Source organism: Zingiber officinale, chromosome 4A, assembly GCF_018446385.1.
Source record: "Zingiber officinale cultivar Zhangliang chromosome 4A, Zo_v1.1, whole genome shotgun sequence".
NCBI classification, from domain to species: Eukaryota; Viridiplantae; Streptophyta; class Magnoliopsida; order Zingiberales; family Zingiberaceae; genus Zingiber; species Zingiber officinale.
This window is the reverse complement of record NC_055992.1, coordinates 137,098,312-137,115,852: the sequence shown is the minus strand read 5'-3', so window position 1 is coordinate 137,115,852 and position 17,541 is coordinate 137,098,312. Positions and strand designations below refer to the sequence as shown.

Genomic DNA, 17,541 nt, shown 5'->3' with positions numbered 1-17,541 from the left:
GAAAACATTCTTAGCAATAATTGATTCTTTCTAGCTAGTAATCGTGTAGAGCGCTTCGATCAATCTGCACGATCAGAAATCCTAAGTTGTTCAGATTAAACTAAGGAATGGATTTCTGAATCTAACTTGACTGCTTACTTTGCTGTTAGCTAATGCAAGATTGGCAAAGAATGAATACTTGGTTTTCTGAAATATGAAAGATTTGAAAAGGAAAAGAGAAAAGGTATTTACCAAATCACACACTTGGTATTTGATATTGACAAAATCAAGTTCATTGTAGAGTCAACTTCCTTCGTCCTTCAAAATCTGAATGCTAGTTGATTTGCAACTCTACATGTTGACCACCCTGTCATTTTTCATCATACAAGTTGATTTATAAAGTCACACTCTAAGCTTATAAAAACTTATAGGAAAAATTTCTTACTAATCATCCAAGGTCGAAAGGAACTTAAATATTTATTGTCTGTCTTGAAATTATATATGCTGCAAACTGATTTGCAAATTAGTAATAATCAAATTTCAAATTCAAAACTCTGAATTTATGCAAAATAAAGGTGAAAGATCCCTTACATTTGGATCCTTTGTGCAAACTAAGGATCCTCTTTGGTAGATCAACATTTGGATCAGGTTTCGATAAGTAGCCAATTATGTCAAAGATGTTGGCTGAATTATCTTCTCTAAATGAAGAGGATGGTGGGTTTAGTGTCTCAAAGCAAATAACAGTATCAAAATAATCTTCCAGATCCAGCTTCTTAAGCACTTTAGCAGCATGAGCTTGATCACCATTAGTGAATATCTATTCATTCAGGTCGATTCATGAGCTTGTTAGTGAAGTGAAAAAAAAAAACAAAGTTGAATCAGAGAGTTTCAACATCCATGCCCCAGAAACTCACAACTTTTCGAACTGGAAGGCTCAGCAAGAGTTGACTTATAACATGATCTGCCTTTAATGTTTCATATGGTAATCTTCCATGGACAAAGCTATTAAACCACAGGAAATCAGTAAACTCTTTGCTCACTAAAACCATAGAATGAAACATGTGAAACAAAGATAAAAAAAAACAATGATAGAGTCAAACCTATGAAAATCATCATAATCGAAATTATAGCCAATGGCCTGAAAAACAAGTAGAAAGCTTCTCATTACTGCAAGCGCACCTTTGTCGAACATGAATATAACAATTACCTTTAAACCAGCCATTATTGTTCTATAGTGCTTATACAGAACAGTACACAACTCTAGTAAATTGCTTTCTTCAACCTCTAATTTTTCAAGCATATATTCTAAAAAATGATAAAATATATGTCTCAATTCTTAGGGAAAAGTTGATATATAAACAAAATAGAGACCATACCTAAAATATTTTTGCGGCACTCGGCGGCAATTCCGGAACTCAACAGATAGAGGGTGTCATCAAGATCTGAAAAAAAAAAAAATCAAAGGCAAGCAATGGTGAATTAAGAAAGGATTCGTATGCTATAACTTCAAACCTATCACCAGATAGCCAAATGTCAAAATGTACCGAACAAAAGGCAATCATATCTGATATTAGCTTTTGTGCACATCTCCTTTGATTCCATATCTATAGCTCACAACTGCAAAATCATAAACCTAAGGTTAGGAAAAAGCAAAGCATGACGAATAAAGGTTTGATTTGGACCAATCTCTCCCAAAAGATCAAGGTTTGTTCGGGAGAGGAGACGAGGGTCTGGCTGGAAAATTCTTGTGAGGGGAAGACAAGGTCGTTCTCCTCGGATTCTAGGGGCTCACCGAGGATGACGACGTTAAGGTGTGAGATCCAACCAGTGCCTGAGGGGTGCAGGGACATTGATTCCATGTGCCGAAGGGATTGGAGAATGCGACGCCCACCTTCAAAGACGTTGTCGCCGCCACCGCCGCCTCACCGGTCGTCATCACACACCGATCATGACACCCTCCGGAAGAGGAAGAAGACCGGCGAGGAGGGAAGAGGTTTTGGCGAAGAGGGACCAAGCACAAGTAAGGAGAGGAGTCGCCGCTGAGATCTGAGATGCCCTAAGCCCTTTGCGTCCTCTTCCAGGATGAAGAAGAGGAGACAATAAAAGAAGCGCAGATTCATTCCACCTTCCTCTTTTAGGATGAAGAAGATCTCATCGAGGAAGTTAGGCAGATTCTGGTGGCAGCGAGGTGGCGGTAGAGGGGGGGAATGCTTAGGGATCGAGAAGAGATCAAGAAAGAAAAACGCGAAGTAGGTGAAGAGATCGTAGGTTGGACAGAAATGCTTAGGGATCGAGAAGGTAAAGGGCTGGAATGCGGCGGCAAAAAATTTTGGAGAGAGGGAAAGAAAAAAACGCAGCGGCAAAAAATTACGAAGGGGAAAAAGCGACGAAAGAAGAAAAACAACGTTATTCAACAATACTTAATAGACAACGGTTTTCAAAAACCGTTGTCGTAATCCCAAAAGAAGCGCACATAGACAATAGTTTTCAAAAACTGTTGTCGTAGCTTTTAAAAACCGTTGTCGTAGGCCAAAAAAATTGCTAAAAGACAATAGTTTTTGTTAAAACCGTTGTTAAAAGGCAAAAGACAACGATTTGGTATAAAACTGTTGTCGTTTGAGTGTTGTTGAATGAGGATTTTCTTGTAGTGTTATTAGTAGATGCCATTTGTTCTTAATTGTAAGGAATTTAAAATAATGCATGATGATTTATGACATGCATCAAAATGAATAATTTTCAAAAAGAAAATTTCACTATAACTGCATGATGTATGTATGACAAGACATGGTATTTTTATTTGTTTTTCATAATAAGCATGAATGCTAAACATGATGTCATGGCATGTGATGGGCAAAAAAGGCATGCCAATTATGTTAGTTAGAGCCCCAGAGCCAATCATTTAATGATTGTTGTATGGACTCATTGTATCATATTCTTGTATATAAAAAAAGGTATTTGTTTTGGTTATTATACTTACTTGTATTGGTGCCAAATAACTAAGTATAATAGCATCCTTGAGTAGAGGGTTCTTACCTATATCAATCGGTTAGTTGAACTGGTAGTGAGATGATATAGGGAACACTACTCTTAATCATTCCTAGTCGAGTATTAACATTCAGGGACAATGTTAATACGACGAGACTAGCATGTAGGTCAACTAGATGACTTGATCTCACAAGTCATGGATATAGAGATATCAAGTTGACACATGGGTATGCATTGGAGAATGTATACTGAATGACCCGCCATGAGAAATTATCATGAATTGTTATATGAGTGTCATATACTTTCTCATGTGGCTATTAGTATGACTACTATGTTAGGATGTATACTAAAAGCCTAGCTTTTGGTATAAACATTTATCTAGAAATAAGAATCACATTGGTCAAATGTCTACATTTATGATAAATATAGTTGTTCAATTAATTTATATTGTAGATAACATGGTGTGTGGTGTCACATACAGAGGATCATGTTATCAGTACCTTATAAATTATAAACAGTAGCTCACGACCATGATGGAAAGGAACAAACCATTGGAAGGTCGTAGTGTAATTAGGTATTAGTTTATCTTAACTATATAATTACACTAGTACACTTAGAGTGTATTGAGTAGGACCATTAGAGGTCGTTTCTTTTATACTGACTTTATAAAGGAACAAAGACCTCAGTTATTATGGAAGTGTGTGCTCTTAATCATAATATAATAACAAGCACATATATTTGATATTTATTTCTTTAATTTATTAATGGGTGAGATTTAGTTCGATAAATCAATAAGCCCGATAAGTTGGGAAATGATATCACTTATAGTGTGTGTTGTTGATTATAGAAGGAAACTGTGTCCTAGAGATACTAGGTTGATAATGTCCCCAAGAGGAGCTCATAAGGATTGTCATGTTAAACCCTGCAGGTGGACTTAGTCTGACATGATGATAAGGTTGAGTGGTACTACTCTTGGACTAAGATATTAATTAAATGAGTTGTCAGTAACTCACTTAATTAGTGGACATTCGATATCTTAAACACAGGGAGACTAACACACTCATAATAAGAAGGAGCCCAAAAATGTAATTTGGGATTGGTGCGGTAGTTCAATAATAGTTCTTTAGTGGAATGAATTATTATTGATAAAATTAAGTTGTGTGTTCGGGGCGAACACGGGATGCTTAATTTTATCAGGAGACCAAAACCAATTCCTCCTCTCGGTCCCTATCGTAGCCTCTAGTATATAGAGATTTATACCCACCGTATACCCACCTTCTTACCCATCCAATGGGGCCGGCCAAGCTAGCTTGGAACCCAAGCTAGGGCCGGCCAAGACCAAGTGGATGAGCCATGTAGGTGGCCGACCAAAGCTTGGGTCCTAAGCTTAGGTGGCCGACCACTAGAATATTAAAAAGGATTTTTTAAAATTATTTCTTATGTGGATATCATGATTTTAAAAGAGAGTTTAAAAATTAAAAATTTCCTTTTATAGCTTTCTACAAAAGATTAAGAGAAGAGATTAATCTCTTTCCTTATTTGTAGTTTAAAAGGATGGTTTTAATTTTTGGTAAAAACTTTCCTTATTTGTAAATCATCTACATGTTTAAAAGAGAGTTTAAAATTTGAAATCTTTCCTTATTTGTTGATTAAAGGAGGATTTTAAATTTTAAGAAAACTTTCCTTTTTAACCATGTTCATGATTTAAAAGAGAGTTTAAAATTAAATATTCTCTTTTATAAGTTTCTACAAAAGATTAAGAAAAGATTTGATATCTTTCCTTATTTGTAGATTGAAAGAGATTTTAATTTTTAGAGATAACTTTCTTTTTATCCACATGTTTAAAAGAAATATTTTAATTTATAAAATTTCTTTTTATTAACCAATCATGAAGGGATAAAATTATTGGAAAAATTTTATAAATTTCCGGAAGCAAATAAGGAAGTTTTAATTTGTGTTTAAAATTTTATTTGCTTGGAGATTTGTATAATGGTCAGCCATTGTAAATTGAAAAGAGAAAAATTATTTTTAATTAAATAAATTTCCCTTTTCATGGCAAAAGAATTAAGGAAGTTTTTATTTAAATTTCCTTATTTGCCAAGACCAAGGATTATAAAAGAGGGGGTAGAGGTGCCTTCATGGATGAACAACTCTATTATTTTTCTCCCTCTTTTTTTTCCTTGGGTATGACCGACCCTTTCTTTCCTCTCCTCTCCATTGTGTGGCCGAAATTTTCTCATGGTGGAGATAGCTTTGGTGGTCGGAACTAAGAAGGAGAAGAAGGAGAGAAAAGAAGCCTCTTTTCTAGCATCCCTTGGAGCATGGTGGTGGTGGCCGAACCTCTTCATTCTAGGAGAAGTTTTGATGACCGAAACTTGTAAGGAAGAAGAAGGTGCTAGGTGGTTCTCATCTCGGAAGATCGTTGCCCACACAACGTCCGAGATTAGAAGAGGAATACGGTAGAAGATCAAGAGGTCTTTCTAAAAGGTATAACTAGTAATTTTTCTTTCCGCATCATACTAGTTATTTTTGGAAATAATACTAAATACAAGAGGCATACGATTCTAGTGTTTCGGATTTGTTTTCGATATAGTGTTCTTTTGTTTTTCTTTTCCTTGTGATTTGATTGTTCTTTTCGGTTGACCTAAAGTTATTTTAAGAAATTAAATATTAGCTTTCCTTAAAAGGTTTTGTCTAGTCGGTGGTGGTTGCTCCCATATCCAAGAAGGCCATGTGCCTCGCCACGTCAGTACTGGGAACCAATTTTGGAAATTAATATTTAATGGAATTAATAACTTAGGTGATTTGGATCAAACATGTTAAGTTCCGCAGGAGATCCAAGTCAAAACCTAAAAGAACAAATAAATTAAGTTTTGGATCAAACGTGTTAAGTTCCGCAGGCGATCCAAAATTTAATTTAAAAGAACACATGGTAGCTAGGAAAAGGTTTAGACCTTTGTACAAAATTTTTGTACAGTGGAACCTCTAGGTTTTCCGAGTAGCAACCAACAGCAGCTTGGGATGACAACACACGGAGGGCAACCATAGATAAAAGTCATAATGTCTAATAAGGAAAGCTTTATAATTAAAACTTCTTTATATTCCTTGCCAATGTCTAATAAGGAATATTTAATTAAAAATTTCATTATAAACCTTTCAATGGCCGGCCACATCATCTCCTCCAAACAAGGAAAGTTTTAAACACAAAATTAAAACTTCCTAATTTGTTTCCAAAAATTTTTAAAATAAAATTTTCTCTTTTAAAAATTCCCTTCATGGTTGGTTACAAAAGGAAACTTTTATAAATTAAAATCTCTCTATTAAAACATATGGATAATTACAAAAAGAAAAGTTTTCTCCAAAATTAAAATCTTCCTTTTAACTACAAATAAGGAAAGATATCAAACCTTTCTCTTAATCTTTTATAGAAACTATAAAAGGAAAGATTTAATTTTAAAACTCTCTTTTAAATCATAGCTTCCACATAAGGAAATATTTAAAAATAAATAAAATCCTTTTAATTTTATTGAGGCTTTGTTTTGGCCGGCCCTTGCTTGGGCTCCAAGCTTGGCTTAGTCAGCAACCTTAGGATGGGTAAGAAGGTGGGTATGAGAGGGTATAAGACTTTATAAATAAGAGGCTACGACAGGGACCGAGAGAAGGAATTGGTTTTGGTCTCCCGATAAACTTGAGCTTCCCGTGTTCGCCCCGAACACCCAACTCGAGTTCATCAATAATAACTCATACCACTAAAGAGTTATTATTGAACTACTGCTCCAATCCTATATTACTATATGGGCTCTTTCTTATCATGAGTGTGTTAGTCTCCCTGTGTTTAAGATATCGAATGTCCACTAATTAAATGAATTACTGACAACTCACTTAATTAATATCTAGCTCCAAGAGTAGTACCACTCAACCTTATTGTCATGTCGGACTAAGTCCACCTGTAGGGTTTACATGACAATCCTTATGAGCTCCTCTTGAGGACATCATCAACCTAGATTCCTAGGACACAGTTTCCTTCTATAATCAACAACACACATTATAAGTAATATTACTTCCCAACTTATCGGGCCTATTGATTTATCGAGTTAAATCACACCCTTTGATAAATTAAAGAAATAAATAATAAATATATGTGCTTGTTATTATATCAGGATTAAGAGCACACACTTTCATAATAACAAAGGTCTTGTTCTTTTATGCAATCAGTACAAAAAGAAACTACCTTAAATGGTCCTATACAATACACTCAGAGTGTATTAGTGTAATTTCATAGTCAAGATAAACTAATACCAAATTACACTATAACTATTCCAATGGTTTGTTCCTATCCATCTAAGTCGTGAGCAACTGTTTATAATTTATAAAGAACTGATAACATGATCTTTTGTGTGTGACACCACACACCATGTTATCTACAATATAAATTAATTGAACAACTACACTTAATATATAAATGTAGACATTTGACCAATGTGATTCTTTTATTTCAAAATAAATGTTTACAAAAAGCTAGACTTTTAGTATATACTCTAACAATCTCCCACTTATACTAAAAGACTATGCTGTCATAAACGCTGCCAAACATCTGATTCCCAACCCCTCAATATGTCCATCAAAAGCTCTTGCCTTAAGGGCCTTAGTGAAAGGATCCAGGTTATCTCCTGATGCAATCTAGGCGACAACAACTTCTCCTCGTTATACAAAGTCTCGTATTGGGTGGTACTTGCGCTTTATGTGTTTACTTGCCTAATGAGCTCGTGGTTCCTTCGAGTTTGCTACTGCACCACTTATTATCACAATATACTGTAATAATTTTGGGCAAATCAGGAATCACATCTAAGTCCATCATGAAGTTTCTGAGCCATACAGTTTCTATGGCTGCCTCAGAGGCTGTCATATATTCAACTTCCATAGTGGAGTTCGGAGAAGCATCTATGCTTAACACTTCTCCATAATTATGGCTCACCTCCTAAAGTAAACACAAAACCCCAAGGTTGACTTACTATTATCCCTATCAGATTGGAATTCTAAATCTGTGTAACCCACAGGGAGCAAATCATTTGCCTTGTAAGCTAGCATATAATCTCTAGTCCTTTTTAGGTACTTTAATATATGCTTTACGGCAGTCCAGTGTCCCGATCCTGGATTACTTTGATATCTACTAACTATGCCCACGACAAAACAGATATCCGGTCTCGTGCATAACATAGCATACATTAGGCTTCCGACAGTCGAAGCATAAGGAACTGCCTTCATGTCCTCTATCTCCTTTGATGTCTTCGGAGACATCTCTTTAGATAAAACTATTCCATGTCTAAAAGGTAGAAAACCTTTCTTGGAGTCTTGCATGCTAAAACGAGCTAGGATTGTATCAATATATGAAATTTGGGATAAGCACAACATTCTTTTCTTGCGATCTCTTATTACTTTGATCTCGAGAATATGTGCGCATTCTCCCAAGTCTTTCATATCAAATTGCTAGGACAACCATACCCTTACTTCCGACAACACTTTGATAGTGTTTCGAACTAACAAAATGTCATCTACGTATAGCACAAGAAATACCACCACCTTTCCATCACACTTCTTGTATACACAAGACTCATCTGGACACTGAATAAATCCATACGACTGGATTACTTCATTAAAATGGTTGTTCCAAGACCTTGAAGCTTGCTTCAGTCCATAAATAGACCGATTTAGCTTGCACACTAGATGCTCTTTGTCTTTTTCAATGAACCCCTCTGGTTGCTTCATATAGATGTTTTCTTCAAGACTTCCGTTAAGGAAAGCTGTCTTGACATCCATTTGCCAAACCTCATAATCCATATAAGCAGTAATAGATAAGAGTATCCGGATAGACTTAAGCATAGCTACTGGATAAATGTTTCCTCATAATCGATTCCCTCTTTCTAAGTATACCCCTTAGCAACAAGCCTTGCTTTGAAGGTTTCCACCTTCCTGTCTGTCCCTCTTTTCCTTTTGTAGATCCATTTACATCCAATAACTTTTACACTATTTGATGGTTCTACAAGCACCTAGACTTTGTTAGAATATATAGATTGTATTTCAGAATTCATCGCTCTTTGCCAAGATACTGCATCTTTATCTTGAAGTGCTTCGTCATATGTCCGGGAATTAGGTTCATGTTACCAGGTATCAAGTTCGAAGACTCTCCCAACATGAATCTTTCAGGTTGCCTCACAACCCTCCCACTATGACGAGGCACTGTCTGTGGTTGTATATCATTTGTGATACGTGCTGCAGTTTCTTGTGATATTTCATCTTGTACTGTTGGTACTAGACTAGACGTGTCCTCTCTAATTTCTTCTAGAACAATTTCACTCATGGGCTTGTGGTTCATTACATAATCTTCTTCTAAAAATCGAGCATTGGTGCTAACAATGATCTTCTAACTTTTAGGATTATAAAATAAACCACCTTCCATTCCCTTAGGATGTCCCACAAACAGACAAACTTCTGTACGTTATTCCAACTTGTTAGTATCTTCCTTCAGCACATGTGCTGGACTACCCCATATCCGAATATGACTCAGATTAGGCTTACGCCTATTCCACAATTCCATGGGAGTAGAGGGTACTGATTTAGAAGGTACTATATTCAGAATGTACACTGCTGTTTCCAGAGCATATCCCCAAAACAAATTTGGTAATTATGAATAACTCATCATTGATCTAACCATTTCCATAACAGTCCTATTCTTTCGTTCCGGCACATCATTCTAATGGGGTGTACCAGATGCAGACAATTGAGATTGAATCCCAACCTCTGATAAGTAATTCCTAAACTCTCAAAATAGTTATTCGCCACCACTGTCAAACCGTAGTGTTTTCATACTTTTATCATGATGTTTCTCCACATCAGCCTTGTACTCTTTGAACTTATCAAAGCATTCAGACTTGCGGCGCATCAAGTAAATGTACCCATATCTCGAATAGTCATCTATAAAAGAGACAAAATATTCAAAACTGCCTCTTGCTTGGATAGACATAGGACCACACAAATCAGAATGAACCAGTTCTAACACATCTTTGGCTCTATACCCCTTGGCCTTAAAAAGTCTCTTGGTCATTTTACCTTCCAAGCAGGATTCACAAGTTGGAAAGTTTTCCAACACTAATGAACCCAAGAGTCCATCGGCTATTAGCCTTTGAATCCTACTTAAGTTAATATGACCTAGCCTTAGATGTTAAAGATATGTTTGGTTCATTTCTGAAGGTTGCTTTCTCTTATTAGAATTAGAATATGTGTTATTAATTTTCATTTGTTGCATCGTGGGAGTTATTGGATTTAGAGTATACAAATTGCCAACCAACGTACCCGAATAGATAACTTCCCTATTTTTCTTGATAACACCTTTGTTATCAAAATAGACAGAATATCCATCATTGTATTGTTTAGAAACTGAAATCAAGTTCTTTCTAAAACTTGGTGTAGGTCCCTTTGGAGGCCGGCAAGAGGGGAGAGATGAATTGCCCTACAAAATAAAACCAAAAACCCTTCTCGGATATTCAACTAACTTAAAAGAACTTGTAATTAAAAAGGCAGAGACTAATTAAAACAGAAAATAGACACAGAGGAATTACTTGGTTTGCAATCATAGGATTGCTAATCCAAGGCAAAAAAGGCGCACTAATTGATTCTCCTCTGGGCGGAGTAGCCTCTTACAGCGTTGAAAGCACAGAAAGAAATAACACAAATGAAAGCACTGGATTATAAGTAGTTGTTCTTAATTCATGATTGCTTCTGGACCAAGGCTATATTTATAGTCTTGGTCCGGGCGCCCTGGGGGGGATAAATTTTATCCCCCAACGGTCAGATCGAGTCAAAACTCGATCCTGTTGAAAAGTCGATTCCGGGCGCCCGGAATGGTTCCGGGCGCCCGAAGCCCTAAGGTCAACATAGGTTGACTTTTCGACTCCGGTTCAGCTCGTCTCGATCCAGCTCATCTCGGTCCGGGTCTGTTTGCTCCGGCTCCGTTTGCTTGGGTGATCTCGGCCTTCCGGAACCCATGTTCCGGCCTTCTCCTCGAGCAGCCTTCCTTCCCGGTTTCTCGTCCCTCGAACGCCGCGCACGTTCTTCTCGTCCGCCGGTGTACTCTTCCGCGGTCACCTCGTCCCTCGGACGCACCGAGCCTGTCAGCTCTCTCCCCGTGCCGTCCTTCTCGTTAGCCACGTCTTCCGCTCGACTTCCTGTGTTCCTAAGATCCTGCACACTTAGACACAAGGGTTGAACAACGCAGGACCTAGCTTAACTTGTTTGATCACATCAAAACACCTCGGGGTTCCAACAATCTCCCCCTTTTTGATGTGAGCAACCCAAGTTAAGCTAGGGAAAAACAGATGCAATAAAAACAATTTATTTGCAATTAAGTCCAAAGATATTTCAAAAAAAAATTTATATACCTCCCCCTAGACTTAACATTCTTCTCCCCCTTTGATCACATTAAAAATAGGGGTTCTTTAAACAAGTCTAAGGTAAACAAAATTTTAAGTGAATATTTTAAGTTATTCTTCATAAAAGATTTCTAAGGCAATTATCAAAGAAAAAATGTATAAGACAATATTCATAGAAAAATTTCTAAGTTAAAAAATATCTAAGTCAATAATTTTCAAAAAATTTCTAAGTCAATTAAAAAAAAATTATTTTCCAAAAAAAATTATTATTATTTTTTTAATTATAAATTAATTTTAAAAATTTTCTAACACAAATTGAATAACTCTTTTAAAGCATTAGGTAAATTAAATTAATACTTTTTCAGTTAGTCAATTAAACTTTTCATTTCGATATTTGGCTTCCAGGTCGTGGCGAGGCACTAGGCCTTCTTGGTTATTGGAGCAACAACCACTTCCTTAGCCAAAGCCTCATAATGAAATTAGTCGTTTAATTTCCTTGCTGAAAATGCTAAGTCTAAATTTAAATTAAACAGGCTTTTGGAACCCAGTAGAGGTCCCTACCTACAGGGTTAACCAAGTATTTCCTAGGTACATAGATTTTTGATATATTTCTAATTTGACTTTGATGAAATCTATAATACCAATTTAAACCTCTATAATTTCTAAAAGTAGAAATATTTGAACTTTTATATTTTTTCAATCTTTCTATTTCTTCTTTTAGTTTTTCATTTTCAATTTTCAATTTATCAAAATCCTCTATAAGACATGATTTTGCTAAAATTCTTTTTGTTTCAAAAATTTCATCTTTTAATTTGATATTTTCATTTTCTAATTTATACATGGATTTAGTCATTGCCTTAATCCCAGAATAAAGTAGATCAGGGGGTAAAAGACATACCTCACTTACCATATCGGACTTGAAGCCTGAATCTCCCCCTGCTTCGCTGCCTTCATCTGAGGTCGCTCCCCCTTCATCGATGCTAGGTTCTGATGAGCTTTGCCCTTCGTAACTTGCCATCAGCGCTATCCCAGCATATTCTTGAGCTTCTGATTCGGATGAAGAAGTGTCGTCCCAAGTTGCTTTTAGGTTGTGTTTCTTGGGTGTCTTCATTTTGACCTTCTTGAGTTCTGGGCAGTCTTCCCTTAGGTGTCCCTCCTTCTGACATTGGTAGCACCGTACCTTTCTTCTACCTTTTTGATTCTTGTTATTCTGCATTTTAAATTTATTAGATCTAAAAAACTTTTTAAAGTTTCTTACCATGTACGCTTCTTGATCGTCTTCGGAGTCTGACTCGGGTTCATCCTTATTGGTTGCGTTCAGCGCCATAGTCTTGGTTGTGTCCTTTGATATCTCTGCACTGTTGGTTGCTACTCGGAAAACCTAGAGGTTCCACTGTACAAAAATTTTGTACAAAGGTCTGAACCTTTTCCTAGCTACCATGTGTTCTTTTAAATTAAATTTTGGATCGCCTGCGGAACTTAACACGTTTGATCCAAAACTTAATCTATTCGTTCTTTTAGGTTTAGACTTGGGTCTCCTGCGGAACTTAACACGTTCGACCCAAATCGCCTTAAGTTATTAATTCCATTAAATATTAGTTTCCATAATCGGTTCCCAGTACTGACGTGGCGAGGCACATGACCTTCTTGGATATGGGAGCAACCACCACCGACTAGACAAAACCTTTTATAGAAAGCTAATATTTAATTTCCTAAAATAACTTTAGGTTAACCGAAAAGAACAATCAAATCACAAGGAGAAGAAAAACCAAAAGAACACAACATCGAAAAACATATTCGAAATTCTAGAATCGTAAGCCTCTTGTATTTGGTATTATTTCCATAAATAACTAGCATGATGCGGAAAGAAAAATTACTAGTTATACCTTGTAGAAAAAACCTCTTGATCTTTTATCGTATTCCTCTTCTAACCTCGGACGTTGTGTGGGCAACGATCTACCGAGATGAGAAACCACCAACCACCTTCTTCTCCTCCAAGCAAGGTTCGGCCACGAAGGAAAAACTTCACCAAGGAAGAAAACCAAAACACTAACCAAGTTCCAAGAGATGCTAGCTTTCTCTCCTTCTTCTTCTTCTTCTCCGAGTAGCATCCGGCCACCACAAGAGCTCCAAGGGAATAGAGATGTTCGGCCACCACAAGAGGAAGAGAGGGAAAGGATGATGATGATGGTCGGCCACACCAAGGAACAAAGAGGAAGAGAAAATAATAGAGGTTTTCACTTGTGAAGGCACCCTCACCCCTTCTTTTATATTCCTTGGCCTAGGCAAATTAGGAAATTTAATTACAATAAAATTTCCTTAATTCCCTTGACATGATTTAATTGAGAAAAATAAAATAATATTTCCCTAATTAATCTCTAATGGCCGGCCACATCAAGAGGAAGCAAATTGGACAAGTTTCAATCAACAATTAAAACTTTCCTTATTTGTTTCCGGAAATTTTAAAAATAAAATTTCTCTTCAAAAAATCTCTTCATGGTTAATAAAAAGAAATTTCCATAATTTTAATTTTACAACATGTGAATAATTTTTAAAGAGAAAATAAAATATCTCACTAATCTACAAATAAGGAAAGAGATCTAATCTCTTTCTTTAATATTTTGTAAATTTTACAAGAGAGATAATTTAATTTAAATTCTCTTTAATAAATTATTTCTTCCACATAATAAAAATTAAAATTAAAATTCTTTTTAATTTATTTTGGCCGGCCCTACTAGCTTGGGTTCAAGCTAGGGCCGACCACCCAATCTTATACCTAGGCCGACCCTAGCTTGTTCCCAAGCTAGCTTGGCCGGCCCCTATTGGGTGGGTATAGAAGGTGGGTATAGGTGGGTATAGAACTCTATAAATAAGAGGCTACGATAGGAACCGAGAGGAGGAATTGGTTTTGGTCTCCCGATAAAATTAAGTATCCCGTGTTCGCCCCGAACACACAACTTAATTTTATCAATAATAATTCATTCCACTAGAGAACTATTATTGAACTACCGAACCAATCCCAAATTACATTTTGGGCTCCTTCTTATTATGAGTGTGTTAGTCTCCCTGTGTTTAAGATATCGAATGTCCACTAATTAAGTGAGTTACTGACAACTCATTTAATTAATATCTTAGTCCAAGAGTAGTACCACTCAACCTTATCGTCATGTCGGACTAAGTCCACCGCAGGTTTAACATGACAATCCTTATGAGCTCCTCTTGAGGACATTATCAACCTAGTATCTCTAGGACACAGTTTCCTTCTATAATCAACAACACACACTATAAGTGATATCATTTCCCAATTTATCGGGCTTATTGATTTATCGAACTAAATCTCACCCATTGATAAATTAAAGAAATAAATATCAAATATATGTGCTTGTTATTATATTAGGATTAAGAGCACACACTTCCATAATAACCGAGGTCTTTGTTTCTTTATAAAGTCAGTATAAAAGAAACGACCTCAAATGGTCCTACTCAATACACTCTGAGTGTACTAGTGTAATTATACAGTCAAGATAAACTGATACCTAATTACACTACGACCTTCTAATGGTTTGTTCCTTTCCATTTTGGTCGTGAGCTACTGTTTATAATTTATAAGGTACTGATAATATCATCTTCTGTATGTGACACCACATACTATATTATCTACAATATAAATTAATTGAACAACTACAACTAAATGTAGAAAATTTGACCAAATGTGATTCTTTATTCATAATGAATGTTTACAAAGCTTAGGCTTTCAGTATACACTCCAACATGCACATCTAGTTTCGTGTATTTCAAGGGTAGAAAACAACTCTTCTAAAGTACTTACCTTCAGGTCTTTTGAGATGTAGTAAGCATCGACGATTGATGTCCATTCCGGAGTTCTTGGAAACGCATTGAGTGCGTAGCGTATAGTATCACGGTTTGTTACCATTTCACCAAAATTTCGAGACCAGTAACTAGTTCTTTTACCTTTGCATGTAGACCGGCTACTTTCTCACCTTTCTCGAGACGGATGTTCATCAGTTTGTTGCGGAGGATGTCCCTTCTCGCGAGCTTTGCTTCGGACGTGCCTTCGTGGAGTTCCAAGAACTTCTCCCAAAGTTCTTTAGCAGATAAGTAGTTTCCGATGCGGTTGACCTCTTGAGGCGGTAAGACGCTCAGCAGGTGATGTTCCGCACGGCTGTTTGCTACCGACTCATTCTGCTCCTTCTTTGTCCAATCGCTCTCTTCTTTTTCTTTTCCATCTTTATCTATTGGAGCTACAAAACCATATTTCATAATAAACCGAATTTCAAAATATGTTTTTAGGAATACCTCCATACGACGCTTCCAGTCTGCGAAGTTCCCCTCGAATTTTGGTGGGACGATACTTGGTCCGGCCATCTTTGTTGCTTCGATCGTCGGTTAGTCCTCCTGAAGCGCCTTGCTCTGATACCACTTGTAGGTCCCTTTGGAGGCCCGCAAGAGGGGAGGGGTGAATTGCCCTACAAAATAAAACCAAAAACCCTTCTCGGATATTCAACTAACTTAAAAGAACTTGTAATTAAAAAGGCAGAGACTAATTAAAACAGAAAATAGACACAGAGGAATTACTTGGTTTGCAATCAGAGAATTGCTAATCCAAGGCAAAGAAGGCGCACTAATTGATTCTCCTCTGGGCGGAGTAGCCTCTTACAGTGTTGAAAGCACAGAAAGAAATAACACAAATGAAAGCACTGGATTACAAGTAGTTGTTCTTAATTCATGATTGCTTCTGGACCAAGGCTATATTTATAGTCTTGGTCCGGGCGCCTGGAAGGGTTCCGGGCGCCCTGGGGGGATAAATTTTATTCCACAACGGTCGGATCGAGTCAAAACTCGATCCTGTTGAAAAGTCGATTCCGGGCGCCCCGGTCGGTTCCGGGCGCCCGGAGCCCTAAGGTCAACGTAGGTTGACTTTTCGACTCCGGTTCAGCTCGTCTCGATCCAGCTCATCTCGGTCCGGGTCTGTTTGCTCCGGCTCCGTTGCTTGGGTGATCTCGGCCTTCCGGAATAGGGCTCACTCGAACCCATGTTCCGGCCTTCTCCTCGAGCAGCCTTCCTTCCCGTTTCTCGTCCCTCGAACGCCGCGCACGTTCTTCTCGTCCGCCGGTGTACTCTTCCGCGGTCACCTTGTCCCTCGGACGCACCGAGCCCGTCGGCTCTCTCCCCGTGCCGTCCTTCTCGTTAGCCGCGTCTTCCGCTCGACTTTCTGTGTTCCTAAGCTCCTGCACACTTAGACACAAGGGTTGAACAACGCAGGACCTAGCTTAACTTGTTTGATCACATCAAAACACCTCGGGGGTTCCAACACTTGGTACGTAAAGATAATTTCTCAAAACCAATATTTTATTCCTATAAACATCTCCCACTGCAACAGCTTCTACTTCTGTAGCATTGCCCATGTAAACACTGATTTCTCCTTCGTGTAGTTGTCGTGTTTTCTGGAACCTCTACAATGATTTATAGACATGATCAGTGGTTCTTGTATCTACACATAATGTATCGATAGATAACACTACTAAACATATTTTAACTACTACAGAATAAGATATACCTATATTATTCTCTTTCTACGAGGACAGTCCGCCTACAAATGTCTAGACTGCTTACAAATGAAGCACTTGCCTTTCCGCTTCTTCATTCCTGCTTTTAGTCCAGTACCTAGAGATCATACAGTCTTGCCTGTCAGCCCGATTCTAATGTCCGAAGAGTTCCTTGAGATTGTACATCATGTCATGGCCAGTAGGCATGGTCTGATGCTGATGTTGCAGCATATTTGATATAAAACCAAATGTAACTCCGCGTCATCTTATCTGCCTTGACCCATTTCCTATGATACTCAATCTCCTCTTCACTAGAATCGCTATTAGGCACATTAGGGCAAACCTCTAACAGTACAACTTATAGCCTTCAGCAGTTAGGACAATGTCTAGGTTTCTTTTCCAATCTATGTAATTGGGATCAGTAAATTTGTTCTCTTTCAGTATAATAGCCAGTGGGTTGAAAGACATCCTAAGAATCACAAAATAAACTTTTGGTCAAGACTTTAAATTTAGAATAATATTGATTTCTCAAACAATATTATTTAAATTTACCAACACCTCAAAACACCGTGTATTTTGCATGC

At 37.3% G+C, this 17,541-nt stretch overlaps 1 protein-coding gene across 1 annotated transcript; it reads right to left on the bottom strand.

The window, feature by feature from the left end:
- Nucleotides 1-502: 502 nt before the first annotated feature.
- On the bottom strand, nucleotides 503-1,581 carry LOC121972825 (uncharacterized protein C24B11.05-like). The gene is made up of 6 exons (XM_042524451.1): nucleotides 1,524-1,581; nucleotides 1,356-1,421; nucleotides 1,187-1,284; nucleotides 1,080-1,117; nucleotides 894-981; nucleotides 503-796 (listed from the first exon to the last, which is right to left on the bottom strand). The coding sequence occupies exons 1-6, from the start codon at nucleotides 1,579-1,581 to the stop codon at nucleotides 503-505; spliced, it is 642 nt and encodes a 213-aa protein (XP_042380385.1).
- Nucleotides 1,582-17,541: the final 15,960 nt, after the last annotated feature.